This window comes from Aricia agestis, chromosome 22 (assembly GCF_905147365.1).
Source record: "Aricia agestis chromosome 22, ilAriAges1.1, whole genome shotgun sequence".
NCBI classification, from domain to species: Eukaryota; Metazoa; Arthropoda; class Insecta; order Lepidoptera; family Lycaenidae; genus Aricia; species Aricia agestis.
The window spans coordinates 8,968,287-8,990,009 of record NC_056427.1 but is presented as its reverse complement, the minus strand read 5'-3'; the positions used below and the strand labels follow the sequence as shown (position 1 = coordinate 8,990,009).

Sequence of the window (21,723 nt, the reverse complement as noted above, 5' to 3'; positions counted from 1 at the left end):
TTAATCATTTCATTTTGGAAAGAAACACTTCCTTCGTGGTTAAAAAAATGAGCAAAGGTATTTCGGACATCATTTCCTTCCACATTTCGCTGTCTCCCGTTACACGTTTCTAACGATACTAATGCTGGTGTTTCTTGCCGCCAAGCTCCGCGACTAAATGAAGATTTTGAGATATTTTCACGATCAATAAATTTGTTATGGACATAGCGTGAATGTTTTTTCCTTAAATAATTATGTAATGAGCAACATGCGAGCACTATGGCATCCACGTTTTCAACATCTACAGAAATATTTCGATGAAAAATCCTAAATCGTGCCGCCAATATGCCAAAAGCATTTTCTACTACCCTTCTGGCCCTAGAAAGTCTATAACTGAAAATTCTTTGATCATGATTTATGCCTTTGAAAGGATATGGTTTCATTATATTTCTATTTATAGCAAAGACACTGCCTCCAACAAACACCAGGGCCGTAGCTAGGGGGGGGCATAGTGGGGCAATGCCCTACCTTAAAATCACAATGCCCTACCTTAAAAATACCAATAATCGCCCAAGTGCGAGTCGGACCCGCGCACGAAGGGTTATACCGCGCACGTACCGTTATAGAGCAAAAATAGTATGGGACCTACCTACCTACCTAACCCTTAATTTTTTTTTAACTTTTATTATTATTTATTAAATTACATATATTATTAAGGCCTTTGTGAAAATTTCAAGTGTTGTCATCATTGATAGTTAAGCAAAAAATATTAGAATAATCACGTTTGTTGTATGGGAGCCCTCCTTAAATATTTAATTTATTTTGTTTTTAGTATTTGTTGTTATAGCGGCAACAGAAATACATAATCTGTGAAAATTTCATTTCTCTAGCTATTACCGTTCTTGAGTTACAGCCTGGAAACAGACGGACAAACGGAAAGACATCGAAGTCTCAGTAATAGGGTCCCGTTTTTACCCTTTGAGTACGGAACCCTTAACAGGAAGACCTAAAGGACTTGCATTACAGGTATTAGACAGCAGAAATATACTTTATTCTTATATAAACTATACATTATATAGTTAAGATTTTTATTATACCTTTAAAAACTTTTTGTTCCGTTGGCAGGATTCGAACCCGCGTCCCCCGGATTAAGATGAAAAAAAAAGATGTAGTACTGCAGTGTGCGAGTCCACGTTTTCAACTTTAACTGCAATTAATAGGCCTCAAAGACTGTCAATGGGTCACGAAAGAATGGCTGGTATGTTATTTCTGGCCTTTGAAAAAAAAGAACAAAAAAGTTGATCTGAACGAAGTTCTTCGCATTTTTAATAATATGGCGAATCGTAGAATTCAGCTGTTTTAAATATTTAATGTTATTTTATTATTATTATTATTTCCTCACTCTCATTCACACGTGGATCGCTACATCCAGAAGTTTAACCATATTGTTCGCTTGTTCTTCGTAATTGAGGATTTAATAATATGTAGTTCTTAGATATAGTGCTTTGTCACATAATTTTTTTAAGTATCTAAGAATAACAATTGAATGAATTGAATACATCATTGACCTAGAGATAAATCAAAACAACAAATACTAAAAACAAAATAAAATCAATATAGGATTCGTGTTTTTTGGCCTTTTTTGCTGCATATTGATTAATGGCAACAGTAGGCACTGGACATTTTTGCGAAATCACTTAATTAATTAATAATACAATTAAAACAACATTTATATTTAAAGGGGGCTCAATTTAAAAAAACACTATTTTGGCCTATTTTTTATCTATAACGGTACGAAACCCTTCGTGCAGGAATCCGACTCGCACTTGACCGATTTTTTTTGCTTCCGCCCTACCTGTAACCGACGCTGCCCTACCTCAAATTTGACTCTAGCTACAGCCCTGACAAACACATATGGTGCAGATGTTGTTGTACCTGGTAAATTTGAAGGAGGTGGTAAATTTAGTTCACCCGACATCAATTTTGTATACTTTGTTGTTTTGAGCACACCACCATCAGAAACACTTCCATTTGTACCAGTATTAACGTATATGAATTCATAGTTAGCATTTACTACTTCTAATAAGACCACACTGAAAAATTTTTTGTAGCTGTGAAATTCCGACCCACTTCCTGAGGGTTTATCAATAGCAATGTGCTTCCCATCGATTGCGCCCACGCCGTGTAGAAAATGCCATTTTTTTTTAAATTTTCTGCTGTGTTTCTCCATTCATTTTCGGTTGCAGGTATCTGAAAACAAAATTGTAATTAGATATAATTTAAACATATGTATTTTGTTACAGAGTTCCCGGCCAGATGATGCAACTCCAATACAAGAAGAGGAACAAAGTCAACCAAAGAAAAATAATAAAAAGTCATCATTAAATACAAAACAAAATAAATTGCTTGACACTGCGAAGCAGCTTCTTAACTAAAATGATGATAAATGGGACATAATAGGAAAGTCAATAGTAATACAAATGAAAGACATTGATAATGATCAATTAACTGTAGTAAATAAAATAATTTCAGACGCCATTTTCTACGCAAAACACAAAAAATTGAGTATGAATTCTCATATAGTTTTAGGGACCGAAGATCTCACTAAAACCTCCCGCTCCCCACTCCTCCAAAGATCTATTACCCAAAGATTTCCACGATATTCACCACAATATACTTATTTATCATCCCCACAGTCCGAAACAATGTCTGATTTGGAATCACCGACTCTGTATACAGTCTTGTCTCCTACACCCCCTACACAGCCCCGTCAGCCTTTACCTCAAGTGTCACCGTCTCAGTACACAGTCTTATCTACTCCATCCCACGCACAATCCCGTCAGTCAGTGCCTCAAGCGTCGCCATCGCCTGATTACACAGTCTTGTCTCCTCCACCCAACACACAGTCACATCAGCCATTGCCCCAAATGTCGCCATCTCCTCAGTACACAGTTTTGCCTCACTCACCTCACACACAGTTACAACATCAGTCAGAACCTCAAATCCAAACAGAATCCTCTGAGCTAAACTGTTCATTGCCGTCAGCAGATTTTCCTAACGCCAGTTTTTTAAATGATCAAACTGTGATTTGCGAAGGAAACGGTATCGATATGAAAGATTTCGTTATTATCAATCGTAAAAAATAAAGGTAATAGTAAAAATTAATATAACTTAATTATTGCAACTTTTGTATTTTGACATTCAATAAATACTTACTTAAATCCTTATAATTTTTATTTGTACTTACCTTAATGTAATGTCGTAACCATTTTTAAATCGCCCAGCACGTCTCAGGAATAATTTTTGATAAAATTTGTGGCGATATTATGGAAGAAAATTTTAATATAAATTATATAAATTATAAATTATAAATTATATAAATTATGTAAGTTGACATTAGATAGATATTTTCTATCATTTTACTTTACACGACTTATAGCAAGTACGCTATTCAATTTTTTATTTTTAAATTCAGCCAAGAACTTGGCTAGTAGGACGATAACTGCTTCTGTTGAGCAGTTTGGTCATAATGATATGACATCTAATGACAGCTTGGAATATGTTCCAAATAAAAATAATTTAAATTAGACTATAAGACAACAGAGGATGTCTCTAGCACTGTAGATCTAATTCAAAATAGTAAACTTAGTTCACTTACGCTGGTGCATCAAAATATACAGGGAATGTCAAATAAGGAACTAGAAATTGATTTATTTTTAAATAACAATAATGTAGATATTTTATGTATTACTGAACATTGGTTCAAGAAAAATGAAATAATGTTAAATTATAGTATGCACCAGCTGGCAAGTTCTTTCTGCAGAGAAAAAGCCATAAGAGGTGGTTCACTCATACTAATTAACAAGAATTTAAAATATAAAGAACGTAAGGACTTAGTGAGCCTCTCTACAGAACGAACAACTGAAATAGCCTGCGTAGAGGTGGGAAACTTTATTATTATATGTGTATACAGGCCTCCACTAGGATTATATGATATATTTGAAAAGGACATGGAGATTTTATTAACAAAAATAAGTGCATCTAACAAACACATTTTACTTTGTGGTGATTTTAATATAAATATTTTAGACAATAATTCAACCACTGTTAGATTCACTTCTTTGTTAAGATCATATAATTTGACAAATTTGTTTTATGAACCCACAAGGATCAGTGGCAACTCTGCTACATGCATTGATAATATTTTTACCAATATAGACTCCTTAAAGAAAGAAGTCTTAAACATACTAAGCTCTGATCACTGTGGACAACGAGCTATTTTCCCCATGAACAAGAATTTCAAAAAAGTATGTAAAAACAAAAGTACTTGTATTCCAATTAATGATAAACGTATTGAGAAGTTTAGGGGTGAAATTATATCTAAGATTGGAAATTTAGAATATCATAGTAGTCCAGATATGACATTTGGTAATCTTTTCAAATTAATTAAAAACCATTTTGATACTACCTTCACCTCTAAGACAGTTGGAAAAAACAATAAGAGTAAATTTAGTGAATGGGCTACACCAGGTATTATGAAAAGCAGATTAAAACTGTATGACCTTTATAATGAAAGAACTATAAATCAAAGTGAACACTTTATAAACTATGTAAGATTATATTCAAAAATATTTAAACAAGTCTGCAGGGCTGCCAAATCTATTCACATTAGAAATAAAATTAAGAATTCAAAAAATAAAGTAAAGACAACGTGGCAAATAATAGCAAGTGAAACTGGAAGAGTCGCCAGTCACAACTCAGATTTTAAATTAAATATAGATAACAAAAATATAACTTCCGACAATGATGTTGCGACTGCTTTTGAGAAATTTTTCGCTGACATTCCAGTTTCAATTACAAGTAACCTAAAGGACTCTCCTGATGATGCTATATTGTTACTTAAAGATAATGTAAGTGAATGTGATATCGACTTTAGATTTAAAGAAGTAGGTCCTGAAGACATTTTAAAAACTTTCAATTTACTAAATATTAAGAACACTACTGATTTGTGGGGCCTATCAATGAAAGTTATTAAATCTATAATCGATGTTATCGCTCCCTACTTAGCGACTATATTTAATGATTGTATAAAAAGTGGCGTATTTCCTGATCTAATGAAACACAGTAAAGTTTTACCTCTTTTTAAATCTGGTAGTAAGTTGGACCCGTCTAATTTCCGACCTATATCTATTTTACCGACATTGAGTAAAATTTATGAAAAGATAATACTGAATCAATTACTAACGCACTTTAATATAAATAATATTTTACATAATAAACAATTTGGATTTACAAAGGGACGGTCTACTACAGACGCAGGCGTTGAATTGATCAGTAGTATTTTTAATGCCTGGGAGACGTCGCAGGATGCTCTAGGAGTTTTTTGCGATCTCTCAAAGGCCTTTGATTGCGTGCAACACAAAACATTGGTCAGGAAACTCTGTCACTATGGCATAAAAGGCACAGCACTCGCCCTCCTAAAATCGTACTTGTCAAATAGAACTCAGAGGGTTGAGATAAATGGTAAAAAATCTGCTGGTGCAAAAATTGAAATGGGGGTCCCACAGGGGTCTATATTAGGACCCTTCCTGTTTCTTATTTATATAAATGACCTGCCATTCTTAATTAAAGATAAACATGGGATAGTATTATTTGCTGATGATACATCTCTTACATTCAATGTCAAACGGCTTAATGCGTGTTATGACGAAGTAAATAATGCTCTCTCAAAGATTGTACATTGGTTTAGTGTTAATAATCTTTTACTTAATAGTAAAAAAACAAAATGTATTAAATTCAAATTGCCCAATGTAAGGCAAACGGAAACCAATGTGCTTTTAAATGGTGATGTTATGGAGCTAGTGGATACAGCTGTATTTTTAGGTATTACACTAGACTCCAAGCTTCAGTGGGGCCCTCATATTGCTGGGTTGGCCGACAGACTCAGTTCAGCAGCATATGCAGTAAGTAAGATTAGACAATTTTCAGATGAAACAACAGCACGTCTAGTGTATTTTAGTTACTTTCATAGTATTATGTCCTACGGCATTTTGCTGTGGGGCAATGCTGCAGATATAAATACAATTTTTGTGCTGCAGAAGCGAGCTGTGCGGGCAATCTACAAGTTGGCCCGTAATACTTCACTTAGAGAAAAATTTAAGGAAACTGGAATCTTAACTGTTGCTTCTCAATATGTCCTATCAAATGTATTATATGTTAAAAAGAATATATATCAATTCACGAAAAAATGTGATACCCATGGGAGAAATACTCGTAATAAACATAAGCTTGAAATTCCGGTGACTAGACTTACTAAAGTCAAAAATTCTTTTAAAGGTCAATGTATACGCCTTTATAATAAGATCCCAGAAAGCGTTCAAAATCTCTCAATTAATAGATTTAAAAAAGTTGTTAAAGAACGTTTGTGTACCAAAGCGTACTATAAAGTTACTGATTTCATGAATGATAGTACGCCATGGGAATAAGGTCGCCCCCTGCAGAGCTGTTTCATTATAATATGTATAATAATTGTACATTCGTTGTATTTTATTTAGTCATAATGACACTGTTATTTTATAATATATTTTTTGTAATTTTCCATCTTTTTAGAAAAAGATGGCCCCGTGCGAGTTTCTTACGCCGGTTCTTCTCGCCGGGTTAGTTCCCGAACCGGTGGTAGGCATCTGTGTAGCCCCGACGTTCAGAGAATATTTGAAAAAATTTATTCTGAATAAAAAATTTTGAGTTTGAGTTTGAGTTTGAGTTTTAAAATCTTCTGGTTCCAAATAATACATAATCGACATATGCGAGATTTTCTTTCTTAATAACAGCCGCTTTTTTACCCAGTATCGTTTTTTACGTCGCTCTCCGGATACACATAACGAAGCTACAGTAAGTGCAACACCTGCTTTTTGAAATTTTGTTAGTTTCGGCGGACCCATGTCTAATACGAACGTGACGTGCACACGTTGTGGCAAGCAATCGCGGAATGAAATTGTGTCAGCAGATTGTGGGTTGTGTTGAACCGTGAGTAGGGCCTTTTATTGATGCGGTAAGGTTGGCACAACCGATAAAAATTTTGAATCACTAGAAGTTGGCACTATTGAAATCAGGGTTGCCAGATTGGGGGTTTTTTTCGCAATTTTGGGGAAAATTTTGACTCTAGGCGAAAATTTGGGGAAACAGTATCTTTGGGGAAATGTTTGGGGAAAATAAATACACTATGGAGATTTTTTAGGGTTAAAAACAAAACAAAAAAACAAATGAAACCAACGTCCTTTTCATTCGATTAACATCCTGGCAAATTTGTTGTTTGTTTGTTTTGGTTTGTTTGGTGGAGTGCGTAAAAGGCCTGACAGACGTACGAACTTAAATTACGCGGGTTTTAAGTTCGCGAACTTACTCGGCTCGCGTCGGTGACACACGAGAATCGCTCACACTGGATTACCATGCCCCCAGGCTCGCGGCTCGCGGCTCTTTGCTGACACACAGGCGATTAAGGCTGGTATAAATAGTCAGTACTCAAGATGCATCTCGGTCTCAAGACACGGTTCAGGCTCTGTGATTGGTTAGCTGTCAAAATTTGGACCAATCACAGAGCCTGAACCGTGTCTTGAGACCGAGATGCATCTTGAGTACTGACTATTTATACCAGCCTAACTCCTAAGATCGTCGAGCCATAGTCTGCGTACTCACACGCACGTCTGTCACCCCCTTAAAAAAATGTCTCTTTGGTCGAGCGAGCGACAATGTTTTGTGTATCTGTTTAACTGTCGAGTGATTGAAACTAGTAAATTGAATAAAAGTAGTTTCAATTTTATATTCGGTTTTTTTCTGTAACAAAGCGATTGGGGATTTTTTTTGAAAACGTATCATTTTGGGGAAATATAAAAATCAGTTTGGGGGAAATCGTAAAATTGCATCTGGCAACCCTGATTGAAATTGACCTTTACGGTCTATTTTTAGGTTAGGATGACACCAATGATTTTAAGTTTTTCCCTGTTATTTTAACACTTGCCCTTTGATCACTATTTGAGTTCGTTTTTTGCGCATAGTTTTATAAGTTTTTCCACTTAAATAAAGAAATTTATTGATACATTTACTGAATGTTGATTTAAATTACAAAATAAGTTGAAGGCTTGGCTTGAATATGATCTGAAAACTTTTTACGACAGAAGTATTAAAGCTATGCAATATTTTGCTTGGCTCCTTTTACATTTTTTATTATTTTTGGTTGGATTTCAATCCTTTTTTGAAGGTTTTTTTTCTTTTCTTTTCAGGTCACGTTATAACTTTTCTGTACTTAGCTTAACACTCATTTTCTATCTCCTATATATTTTTTCTTTGAGGCTTCGTTAGTTCTATAGGTGGACAACGTAACGTAAATTCTTCTGAGTTCTGAGTCGATTATTATATTCATACATAATTGACTCTTAAGCTTTAATACTTGAAGGTGGTCATTTTTAGCATTACCGTTGAATACATAGCATCACTGATGTAAGCGTCTCGACTCTCGACGTTCCTCGCAGGAAAGGAGCACACCTTATTTCATGTGATAACTTAAAACTCCCATAATATATCGAGCGAGTAAGGAGTTTATTATTGCAGTACTGATTACATTTATATTTTAATCGAATTTAATTGTTTCATTGTTAACGTTGTTAATACTATTTTTATTCAATTGATACCATTTCATTAGTACATAACTAACTCAAAGCCTATTGTATGTAAAACAAATATGCAGTCGAAACTCATAATCATACTGTTCTTGCAAAGTTACAAACATAAAAATCGTTTCTGTTACTTAATATTCTATTATTATTAATTATTTTTCAGTTTCTAGGTTTCCCTGCCCAAAGAATGAAAACGGGACCCTATTATTAATAAGTCTTCGCTGTCTGTCCGTCGTCCGTCCGTATGTCACCAGGCTGGATCTCGAGAACCGCAATAGCTAGATAGTTGCAATTTTCACAAAATATGTATTTCTGGTGTCGTTATAAAAGCTAAAAGTCCAATTAAAATAAAATAAATTACTAATAGGGGGCCTCATACAACAAACACGATTTTTTCCCGTTTTTTGCTCTATATAATGGTAACAGTAAGGTTTTTGAAAATTTCAGAAAATACTCAACTGTATATTAACTTTAATAATCAATAATTAAAATTAAATAAACTTATTATTTACGGGGGGTCCGACTCGCACTTGGCCGGTTTCATAATTTTTCCTTTCATTGTGAATAAAGATCTATCCGGGTACCAAATTTCAAGGTTCTATGTCTGCTAGTAGTAGTACCTTAGAATTAATAGACCGAAATTCTAAATCCCTAGCTTTGTTACCATCGAAGATAAAGGGGGTGTGAAATAGTCGCGAACCGCTTCGAGAAAAGTATGGTACGGCCGTGCCTGTGCTAAAAAGCTTGGTTGGGACACTGCCGTGCCCCCAGATTATTATGGCTTCTCACCAGTATGAATTATTGAATGTATTTTTAAGTAGCTGCATGCTGTGAACTTCTTTTGACGTAATTATATATTGCAGTTATATGGTTTCTCACCAGTATGAATTAATAAGTGTTTTTTTAAGTCCCCTCTTCTTAAAAATTTCTTTTGACAAATGTCACAGTTATATCCTTTCTCACCAGTATGAATTAATAAGTGTTGTTTTAAGTCCGATCTTCCTAAGAATTTCTTGTGACATATGTCACAGTTATATGGTCTCTCACCAGTATGAATTAGTAAGTGTCCTTGTAAGTGGCTTTTTCTTCCAAATTTCTTTTGACAAATATTGCAGTTAAATGGTTTCTCTCCAGTATGAATTAATAAGTGTTCTTTTAAGTGCCCTCTTCTTAAGAATTTCTTTTGACATATGTCACAGTTATATGGTTTCTCACCAGTATGAATTAATAAGTGTTGTTTTAACTCCCATCTTCGTAAGAGTTTCTTATGACATATGTCACAGTTGTATGGTTTCGCACCAGTATGAATTAATAAGTGATTTTTTAAGTCCGATCTTCGTAAGAATTTCTTGTGACATATGTCACAGTTATATACTTTCTCACCAGTATGAATTAATAAGTGTTGTTTTAACTCCCATCTTCGTAAGAATTTCTTGTGACATATTTCACAGTTGTATGGTTTCGCACCAGTATGAATTAATAAGTGCTTTTCTAAGTCCCCTCTTCTTAAGAATTTCTTTTGACATATGTCACAGTTATATGGTTTCTCTCCAGTATGAATTACTAAATGTTTTTCTAAGTAAGAGCGTAATGTGAATTTCTTTTGACATATGTCACAGTTATATGGTTTTTCACCAGTATGAATTAATAAGTGTTTATTTAAGTCCCCCCTTCTTAAGAATTTCTTTTGACATATGTCACAGTTATATCCTTTCTCACCAGTATGAATTAATAAGTGTTTATTTAAGTCCCCCCTTCTTAAGAATTTCTTTTGACATATGTCACAGTTATATCTTTTCTCACCAGTATGAATTAATAAGTGTTGTTTTAACTCCCATCTTCTTAAGAATTTCTTTTGACATATGTCACAGTTATATACTTTCTCATCAGTATGAATTAGTAAGTGTTCCTGTAAGTGGCTTTTTCTTCCAAATTTCTTGTGACAAATATTGCAGTTAAAAGGTTTCTCACCAGCTGTATGTGTCCGGATGTGCCTTAGCAAACTGCTTCTAGTCGGAAACATTTTTAAGCAAACATCACAGATGAGTTGTTCCTTGTGACTCTTGTACTGTGCCTTTTTGTCGTCATTATCTACGCTCTGTTCACCAGCGCACTTCCCCTTGTTCCCAACATGTTTTTCTGTGGCTGTGTGCTGGGTGGGGGGACTTTGGCGTACATATTTGTCAATGACACTTTGACTCAACTTTACTAATTTCAATTCAAGCACCCTTGAGCCTAGCCAAGCATCAATGCGGTCAACGCTCAATGATTCCTCTTTGCAAACAGCATCACTATCTGACACATCATCTTCAAATTCTAACACGGGTGCATAATCTTCTTCATACGTATTTGTTTTTTCTTCAGTTTGTTCTTCAATTATTTCTATAAGAAAAATTTTTTAACATTAAAAACTTAAAATCTAATCAATAATTATTAATTATTGATAAGTATATGTCAATTAGTATATTTTAATGGCAAATAAATAACACGGCAACTAATATCTTTTTAGGCGACTTTCTATTAAGTCACAAAAAAACTAACTTTGCAGTGATTAAATATCTTAGCAACTATTAAACTATACAAGCAACAAAAGGCTAGGATCAAAAAAACTAAAAATGGCTGCTACTGTAAGGTATCAAATATATCAAGCGGGATCAGTGTGAAACTGGTTAAGGTATTATAAAACCTAATGTGGCGACTAATTTTTCCGACGGGATATCAAACATTCTTCACTGGCAACTATTGGCTTTCATTATAAAAATACACATTTGGCAGCGATTGTTAGGTAGCTTTAAAACTGAAAATGGGTATTATAATAATGTATTTGGATATTAGAATATTGTTTGAAATTTAAATTCTTGAAAAAGGCGGCGAATGCGCTCGTGTGTCTGAGCTGTGCGAGGGCTGTGGAGCGGGGGTTTTTATTTCATTATTAATGAAAAGACTTAACAGAAGGCCTACTTAACCACGGATACGGAAGTGGGGGGACGGGGGGCGTAGCCTCCCTGAAAAGGGGGGCTAGGGGGGCGCAGCCCCCCGCCAAAACAAACACAATCCAGAAAGTCCAAAAGTAGGTTAGGTTAGAACTTAGACCACAACACAGAGGGAGCCGAGCGAGCGTAGCGAGCGTGCTGCGGCAGCAGCCGGCGACCGTTACAAAAGTAAAAGGGGGGCTCGGGGGGCGCAGCCCCCCGCCAAAACAAAAACAAACACAATCCAGAAAGTCCAAATTTTGGTTAGGTTAGAACTGTGACTGTGCTGCGGCAGCAGCCGGCGAACGTCACAAAACACGTTGTAGGTTGGGTAAAGGCGTTAAAAAGTAAGTTACTTAAAGTAGGTAAGTAGGTTAATTTAATCCTAAGATTCCCGAGGGGTGCAAGTGCACCACCTGGCACCCCCCCTGCCGGCGCCCATGATTAATTCAAAACTAATTAAATTAATCGATTTTGATTGACTTAGATTAGTGTTCCGTTCGATACATAATTTTTTCAGTCCCTTTTGTTACACTTAAGATAGTCAAGAAAAATTAAATAGACCAAGAATAGTTTTTTTGCATGTCACAATTTGGTTTATTTAGAACCCCTAAAATTGTAGCCAAAATAAGTTTTTATGAGATCTTGTTTGTATTTATTTCAGACCTTGGTCAAGTTTATAGACAACCCCATTTTAGAATTTATGAAAGCCTATTTTAACTTTTTTATCCGCCAATAATTTGTCGCCTTAGAAGAAATTCAGTTGCCACAAAAGAAAATCGCTGCCAGATAAAATTTAAATAAAACCTCAAAACTCATTAAAAAGCCGCCGCTTTCTAGTTAAAATGCTACCTCAAATTAGTCGCCAAAGTAGTTTATTTACTATCCATTTTTAGTTTTTTTTAAGACCCGGAATGGTAACAATTTGTCGCCGCGTTAAATACATGCCTATTTTAATTTTTAATAATTATAAAATACATTAAGTATACTCAACTTCACAAAGTTAAAAGGGCAGAGCAGTTAAGTAACAGAACACTATAAAATATGTAGCCTATCTGGAATAACATAAAGTATAGTATACATTACCGTCTTCATTGTATTGTTCAGTCTTTATGTCCGGCTCCTCTTTTATATTATCTGCGGTAGGATGTGTTGTGGAAATATTTTTCTTCTTATAGATTGATAGTTCTAGCAAAGATCCAATTGCTCCAATGTCTGTATCAGCCTATAAATTACAGAATATAATATTATGTTTTATGAGTCACACAAAAATGATTTTTATCTACAAATAAAAATATAAGTATAAATATACAACAAATATGCTGTTGCCCGCTACTTCATCCGCGTCCACATCAACATTTTTTTTCCTAAAAAATATTTTTAAAATAAAAAGTATCCTATGTTACTTCTAAGTTCTAATACCTCCAAGAATATGTAGGTAAACAAAGTTTCACGAAAATTCGTCATGAAACTTTGTACACGTAATATAAGTATGGATAAGAGTCACACAAATTGGTCAAATCATTTATGTAAACAAGTGTCGGACTCGCGCACTAAGGGTTCCGTACCGTTATATTATACGTGGGAGAGCCATGCTTCGGCACGAATGGGCCGGCTCGACCGGATAAATACCACGTTCTCACAGAAAACCGGCGTGAAACAGCGCTTGCACTGTGTTTCGCCGAGTGAGTGAGTTTACCGGAGGCCCAATCCCCTACCCTATTCCCTTCCCTTCCCTACCCTCCCCTATTACCCTATTCCCTCTTAAAAGGCCGGCAACGCACATGCAGCTCTTCTGATGCTGCGAGTGTCCATGGGCGACGGAACTTGCTTTCCACCCGTTTGCTCGTTTGCCCCCTTATATCATAAAAAAAAATTGCGAAAGTAGGCAAATAAAATAAATACTTAAGTTTAAATGAATCGGTCATTTCAAAAACCACTTAGGTCACTCAAATAAATTTTTTCAGGAATCAATAAAATCTGTTTTAGGATAAAACAAATGAACAAAAAAATAACTTTTTTGTTCTGAATGTAGTATTCGGGTGGTAAACAATTTAAATGGAAAATAAACTTTATAGTTTATTAATAAAAATAATTTAAAAAACCGGCCAAGTGCGAGTTGGACTCGCCCATGAAGGGTTCCGCAGCAGCAATAAGGTTTATTTTTTATGAATTTAAGAGGTTTTTGATTTATTTTAATATTTCAGTTGATTTAATGAAAGTTAAATTAAGGTTTACCATTTATGACGTATTAAAAAAACTACTGGCTAGATCTCGTTCAAACCAATTTTCGTTGGTAGTTTTTGTAGTAATGTACATCATATATTTTTTTTAGACTTATCATGCCCCTACTTTAGAAGTTAGAGGGGGGGGGGGGACACATTTTACCACTTTGAAAGAGTCTCTCTCGCAAACTATTCAGTTAAGAAAAAAATGATATTAGAAACCTCAATATGATTTTTGAAGACATATCCATAGATACCCCACACGCATAGGTTGGATAAAAAAAAATATTTTTGTTTCAGTTATATATATGGGGATCCCTAAAATTTTTTAATATTTTTCCATTTTTGTATCGAAATCTTAAAGCGGTTCACAGACTACATCTACTTACCATGTTTCAATAGTATAGCTCTTATAGTTTCGGAGAAAAGTGGCTGTGACATACGGACGGACAGACAGACAGACAGACAGACAGACAGACAGACAGACAGACAGACATGACGAATCTATAAGGGTTCCGTTTTTGCCATTTGGCTACGGAACCCTAAAAACCTGAACTGTTTCTGACTTATGTTGTTTTAGCAAGAAATAGGATGAGTGGTATATAATTATACCAAAATAATCGTTATAATTATCTGTTTTATTGCTTATTAATTATTAAAAATAACCGTAGTAACATGTTACATCTACTTACATATTACTTTGTCACTTTTTATTAATAACTTTAAGGTCAAATTCCCCATACATTTCCATTTGGACTATTTCCAACTATAAATATTGTTATAAAATATAATAACATTATATACCGTACTATAATTTAATAACTTCCAAAATGCAGACCTGGGCATGTAGACAAGTGGCAAAGCGCTTAACGCTAGCGCTACAAAATGTATGCGATTTGACATATTAAGTCATCGCTTCGCTAGCGAATACTAATGTCAAATCCATACATTTTGTAGCGCTAGCATTAGCGTTAGCGTTTTCACGTTTTTCCACTTATCTACGGGGGCTGAACTTGTTTTAAATCATCGATGTATTTATCCTATTTATAAGTCTCTGGACTAATTTGTTTTAATCATATTTTGTCCTATTAGATTAAAGTTTAAATACTATAATATAGCTTATTATTATTGTTTAAAAAGAGCTGTCGAAGACGAATGGCAGTGTGCGGAAAAACCAGTAATGATTTATGTTACACTGTATTAGATTAAGTTTTCGTTTGTATTCTTTATCCTACTAATATTATAAAGGCGAAAGTTTGTTTGGATGTACGGATGTACAGATGTATGGATGTGTGGATGTGTGGATGTATGGATGTTTGTTACTCTTTCACGCAAAAACTACTGAACGGATTTTAATGAAACTTTACAATAATATAGCTTATACATCAGAATAACACATAGGCTACAATTTTAACCGACTTTCAAAATGGGGGAGGTGTTATGTTCGTTTTCTTATGTTCAACGATTACTCCGCCGTTTGTTAACCGATTTTCAAAATTTTTCTTTTGGTATGTAGGGTATCATCCTAATTTGGTATTATATTCATAAAAGTGGTGATCTGATGAAGGATCCATAAGTAATCGAGGGAACTCCTCAAAATTTATGGGGAAACATGTGGTGACTTCGGTTTCGTGAGAAGTATTCTAAGCATATGCTACAAACAAGTAAGATTTTGCACCGAGGTATACCTGGTATACCGTGGTTCGGAAGGTGCTGAGAGATTCTTTATAGATACAAGTTTGGGAGTTTCAGCGTTGTTTTAAGAACGGAAAACATATGCTACTATGCAAATTACATTCATCATCATCATCATCACTACCATAATATTATACCATGCATCGTCCCATGATTATGAGCCTTTTCATAGTCTTTTAGATCGAGGCTCGAGTTTGTCAAGCGATAATTAAAAAAAAAATCTATACTTAATATTATAAACCTGAAGAGTATGTTTGCTTGAATGCGCTAATCTCAGGAACTACAGGTCCGATTTAAAAACTTATTTCAGTGTTAGATACCTCATTTATCGAGTAAGGCTATAGGCTATATTATATTATCACGCTAAGACTAATACGACCGAAGAAACTCAGGAAATTGTGGTAAAAACAGGGAAAATATTAGAAAGGGTTTATCTCACGAACTACTGGAGCAATTTTTATAGCACTATTTGGCGTTTATATAGAGTAGACCACGTGAAAGGAGTATTTATAGCTATTTTTATTCGAAAATGTACGGTTTCTGTGAAATTCCTAATTTACGCGGGCGAAGCCGCGCGGGACATCTACTACTTTATAAAATAAAAAAATGTTATAGCAGCCCAGAATGTTAGGAGTATATTAGATTATCATATATACTAAGCTGTTGCCCGCGACTTCGTTCGCGTGGACTTCAGTTTATAGCGCGCGATGTCAACAAAATTGGTGTCAAAAGCTTTTATAAAAAAACCCTGGTACCCCTTAAATCAATACAGCTGTGAAGTGTGCACACAATAAGTATTTCATTTTTTTATATTAAACTTTATATTTTATGCCAAATTTTAAAGCTTATTTAGCCCTCCAATTACACAACTTTACCCATAAACTATTTATCGTTGATAAATTTAAGGTTACGTCACTGCACAGATAAAGTACTGAGTTATTTAATACTGATGACGTCACATCCAAATCGGAAGATTTGGATGTGACGTCATCAGACTCCTAATTTAATATCTTTTATTTATCGCGCTCGTTATATGTAAGTTTATTTGTACATAAATAATAAGAATAAGCCTAGAAAGATTTCTAAAATATATTTTCTTGAATAATTCAAATAAAACATCAGTTTTATTATATTATCTCCATTTATTGTAGACGGGAAATGAAATGGCTAAAACTTTTCTCCAAAAGTTTTCAACATTACAAATGATTTCTAATTTCTTATTTAATTATTTTATAATTTTAGGCACTTTTAGACTCGTACATTTAGCACATCATTTTTTTTCTATAAAAAGAGTTTAAAATACAAAACGTATGACGTCACGCTATGGCGGACAGTTTTTTCGGCGCCATATATAAGGAATATTTTTCAATTAACATTTTTATGGGTTTCTACTGTGTAAAATATTAAAATATTAGTTTTTTTTTGTGAAAATGAATGATTAAGAAGCGATTAGCATGAAGAAAAAAATTAGGTCAAGTAGCCTATTGCTTTAACGACTCAACAACAGCTAAAACTATTCCAGCAGATGGCATTGTTAAGTAACACGAAGTCAATGAGTGTTTGCTATACCGTGCAAAGTTTGGTCATCCAGGTACTACTTACTTATATAAACTTTGACGAATTTATTGACATTTTTAATTTATTCTGTTAACAATATTAATTAAAATTTTACCTCTATGACATTACTTTCATTAATCATTATGCATATTTAATAATATATTATGACTTAAATATCTAATGTTAGTTACTTACTTATAATGTTAATATTCAATATCTTATTTTTTGACTTTTGTAATATGTATATATGCAATATTGTAATTTTGCACGCCACTGACAAGGCAGAATGTTGGATCCTGATAAACCATACTATTGTTACACCTTTATAAAAAACATTCCATGCAATAAATTTTATTCTATTCTATTCTTCAATATGTGATCAGAAGTCTAGTTATAGCGGTTCTTGAGTTACAGCCTAAAGACTAATAGACAGACAGACAGAATAGGGTTTTTAACTTTTGGGTACAGAACCCTAAAAAGGGAAAAATACACCATTAATTTTGTTGCATCTAGGAGCCTTTCTGAAATATATATTTTTTTTTATATTATGAGAGACATGCAACAAAAGTACTAAATTAAAGCTGCTAGACAGCTAAATTTCACAAATTTTATATGCAAGCAGTACTTAGCCTGCAATTTAGCCTGGAAACATACAACAAAGTGTTAGTATTAGAGTCCCCTTTAACTATTATGTTACGGTTTCACTTCTGGAGTACCTTGTTCCGGCAGAGACCATCAACAAGGCCCCGTGTCTGTACGGCCAACTGCTGCAGCCGGTGACACTGCTGCAGTCTCGTCTGGCAGATGTAACACATCCAGCACTCTCTGTCCCTAACCTATTATTAAAAAAACAGAAATCAAAGGATGAGTGACAAGAAAATATATTTTTTATAGTATAGTTATAGAAAATATATTTTGTAGTTTCACCAATGTCACACACAGATAAAAACCGACCTCCCTTAATATGTCTGTCTGTAAAACTATTTCCAAGCTTTGTATATTAAGTCTGGGAGATCAGATAATGGGGTTCTTTTAATTTTGTTATTTGATTTCTAGATAAATATAAGATAGATTAGCACTACGAGCATTAGCATTTGTTTACGTACCTACCTTATAATTTGCCAGTTGCTCATAAAAGTAAAGCAGATCCGTTCTATAAATGTTAACGGTTCTTTTATTTGTTGATAAACATATACAGCAACAAGTTTTCTTAAACATTTCTAAATCTTTTCGTGAAGAAACCTTGAAAACCTTTGTAATTTCGTGTTCGAAGTTCGAAAATTGAAATCGAACATCTTCTTCTTCTTTTTTTTTTCATATAATGGCACTTCGGCTATAACCATGGCCAATGTTGAGTATAATATTATGGCGGGAAAACAGTATTCTACATTAATTGTTCTTAATACAATTTTTTCTATATCGTCAGGTCAGTCAAGTCTAAAGTCTAGTCAAAGTCTAAGTATAGAGTCAATACAGTCAAGAAGTCAAGTCGGTCGATTCCATAGACTTAATATTGTAGCAGTACCTACGTTCGTTCGCCGATGAAACAAAGAAAACAACGCGCTCTGAAAAGAACGCACGCCATCTTTGTATACGTTCGTTATAGAAGATGAAACACAGAAGAAAATCGCTCTGCAAAGAACGTACGTTCACATGACAAGAGAAACAGCTGTCCGTGTAATAATACCGGACATGAACCGGCCCTGAAAAGGGCGTTTTTCTAATAAGAATTCTTCATAACATCTTCACAAAATGGCGGCACTACTATTATTACCGGCGCAGCGACGAGCAGCAGCGAGACGATATCGGAATGGCGCGCGCGGGCGAACCACAGATTACTAGAGTAGAGGCGAACTGAATTCGCGGCCCGCGAGAGCCCATATTTATACTCGGGCGATGCCAGCGCCGCGAGCCGCGGTGCGTCCAGTTTCCCGCGCGGCAATCGTAAAACCGTGTAAATATTTCTTATTCGATTTTTTTCTCTTTCATGTTTCTGTAAATATTTTATCTCTTTCTGTATGTCCTTCTCTAATGTTGTTAACCAATCACAGTTAACCTTTAAACATTCTGTAAATTACTGTAATAATAATAATAATGTAAAATTTTGTATTTATGCAGCACAAATCTCACAATAAAGCACTTGAGTTCACCACAGTAAATCGAGTTTTACTCTTTACTCCTCCGACCTCTAGAGAACTCTTAGAGAGACTAACCGGTCCTCTAAACTAGTGACCCCGTGAACAACAAGCAACCTCTGCAAGAAGAAACTCTGCCCGAAGAACAAGAGGAATCTCTGCCCGGGAAACTCTCCGCAACAAAACGCTGCACGACGAAACGCTGCTCGGACGAAACGCTGCTCGGACGAAACGCTGCTCGGACGAAACGCTGCACAACGAATCGCTGCCCGAAATCCCACTGAAAAAATGGAACCCAGAGGCGAATCCCTGCCTGAAACCTCGGCACTCACCAGCAACCCGGCGACGTCACCGTCATCACAGGAAATCGCCGGCATCGCACTCTCCATGAGAATTCCACCGTTCTGGAGAGACAAACCCAGGCTCTGGTTCGTCACCTTCGAAGCAGCCACCAGCAGTCTCCAGAAGAACCAAAGCCAGCTCTCCCAAATGGTCATCGCTCGTCTGGAGAAAGAAGTCATCGAACAAATCGCCGACCTACTGTACAACCCGCCAGAGACAAACGAATACCAAGCCCTCAAAGACCGGCTCATCTCCGCATATGAAGAATCTGACAGCCGGCAATTTCAAACGCTGCTGTCAGACATGGAATTGGGAGACCAGAAACCATCACAATTACTCAGACGCATGCGAAACCTGGCTCGCAACAAGGTCCCCGATTCCACCCTACAGCTGATGTAGGCCAATCTCCTCCCGACAAATATTCGCTCCGTCCTGGCCGTCAGTGAAACTTTCCAGTCGAAGACCACACTCGACGAACAAGCTGCGCTAGCCGACAAGATCATCGAGCAGTCAACTGTAAATAATGTAAATAGCATCTCATCTCATCGTGTAAATAGCTCCGCATCAACTTCATCAAACATCGAGTGCCCCCTAATCGAAGAAATCCGCAAACTCTCCCTAGAGGTCGCCGAACTGAAAAAACAACAATACACCAATAACAATAACTATAGAAGAGGACACTACCAACGGTCAAGACAGAGATCAACATCAAGATTCCGGCAACGCTCAACTTCGCGTCCACGTGCTGCATCACCATCGCCATTCTGTTATTACCACAACAGATTCGGCAAGGAAGCGAGAAAATGTACGCAACCGTGTACATTCAACAACAAGTCGGAAAACTAAGCAGAACGTTGGCAGCGGCGGAATCCGGCGTTCACAATAAACAATACCGCCTATTCGTCACGGACAAGACCACGAATCTCACTTTTTTGGTAGACACGGGTGCAAACATATCCGTCATACCAAAAAAGAAAGGCCTCCATCTCCAGCCGCTACCTTTTCAACTCTACGCCGCCAACAACACCGTCATACCGACATACGGCGAGAAGACATTAGAACTCAACATCGGACTGCGCCGACCGTACAAATGGAAGTTCATCGTCGCCGCAGTATCAAAACCAATCCTCGGTGCCGACTTCCTGCAACACCACGAACTCATAGTCGACTTGAAGAACAGAAGACTCGTCGACGGGAGAACCAGTCTACACATCGACGCTCCCGGACGCTACACGGACGTACCTACTGTCCGTAGTGTCGACAGCACGCAGGCGTACCACGACATACTAGAAGACTTCCCCGGCATCACGAGATTGACAGCGATGAATATTACACCGAAACATAGCGTCGAACATTTCATCGAAACGTCTGGGCCACCGCTACATTGTCGCGCCCGACCGCTACAACCACATCGCTACAATCAAGTCAAGAAAGAATTCGAAAATATGATGCAACAAGGTCTCTGTCGTCCCAGCAAGAGCGCCTGGTCTTCTCCGCTTCACGTCGTACCAAAGAAGAACGGCGACATAAGGGTGTGCGGCGACTACCGACGACTAAACGCAGTAACGAAGCCCGACCGCTACCCTATACCACGACTACGAGATTTTACATTTCAACTCGCCGGAAAAACTATTTTCTCTACGATCGACTTAAACCGGGCCTACCAGCAATTACCAGTCCATGAAGAGGATATAGAGAAGACAGCAATCATCATACCATTCGGTTTATTCGAATTCCCGAGAATGTGTCCCGGCCTTAGGAACGCAGGCCAGACATTTCAACGTTTTATACACGAAATACTGCAAGGCTACGACTTCGTCTTCTCGTTCATCGACGACTTGTTGATCGCATCCAGCAGCGAAGAAGAACATCGCCAACATCTGCGGCGTGTTCTTCAACGCCTAGAAGAAAACGGAATCACGATCAACCCAGCCAAATGTGTACTCGGAAAACAAGAAGTGAAATTCCTCGGCTTCACCGTAAACAGCGACGGAATCAAGCCGCCACAAGATAAATTACAAGCGATAGAGGAATTCCCATTACCAAAAAACATAGAAGAATTGCGACGTTTCCTCGGTATGCTAAATTTCTACCGAGACAGCATACCGAACGCCGCCACCATTCAAGCCCCGCTACACGCATACCT

At 36.3% G+C, this 21,723-nt stretch overlaps 2 protein-coding genes and 1 long non-coding RNA gene across 4 annotated transcripts; 2 read left to right on the top strand and 1 right to left on the bottom strand.

Moving 5' to 3' along the window:
* Nucleotides 1–9,414: 9,414 nt before the first annotated feature.
* Nucleotides 9,415–18,386, bottom strand: LOC121738121 (gastrula zinc finger protein XlCGF57.1-like). Of its 2 annotated transcripts, XM_042129982.1 has the most exons (6): nt 18,207–18,386; nt 17,817–17,936; nt 12,710–12,848; nt 11,166–11,168; nt 10,250–11,033; nt 9,415–10,081 (listed from the first exon to the last, which is right to left on the bottom strand). In XM_042129982.1, exons 2-6 carry the CDS (start codon nt 17,913–17,915, stop codon nt 9,502–9,504), a joined length of 1,605 nt encoding a protein of 534 aa, XP_041985916.1. In that variant the 5' UTR covers nt 17,916–17,936; nt 18,207–18,386; the 3' UTR covers nt 9,415–9,501. The 2 variants fall into 2 exon arrangements, with proteins under 2 accessions (XP_041985916.1, XP_041985915.1); XM_042129981.1 differs by lacking the exon at nt 11,166–11,168 and having other exon boundaries at nt 18,211–18,386.
* LOC121738133 lies at nt 11,320–12,580 on the top strand. The gene is made up of 3 exons (XR_006037239.1): nt 11,320–11,458; nt 11,972–11,974; nt 12,520–12,580. It is a non-coding gene; the product is annotated as an uncharacterized LOC121738133 (long non-coding RNA).
* A 1,137-nt stretch (nt 18,387–19,523) lies between the features above and the next one.
* LOC121738268 lies at nt 19,524–19,976 on the top strand. The gene has a single exon (XM_042130223.1). It carries the CDS (start codon nt 19,524–19,526, stop codon nt 19,974–19,976), a length of 453 nt encoding a protein of 150 aa, XP_041986157.1.
* Nucleotides 19,977–21,723: the final 1,747 nt, after the last annotated feature.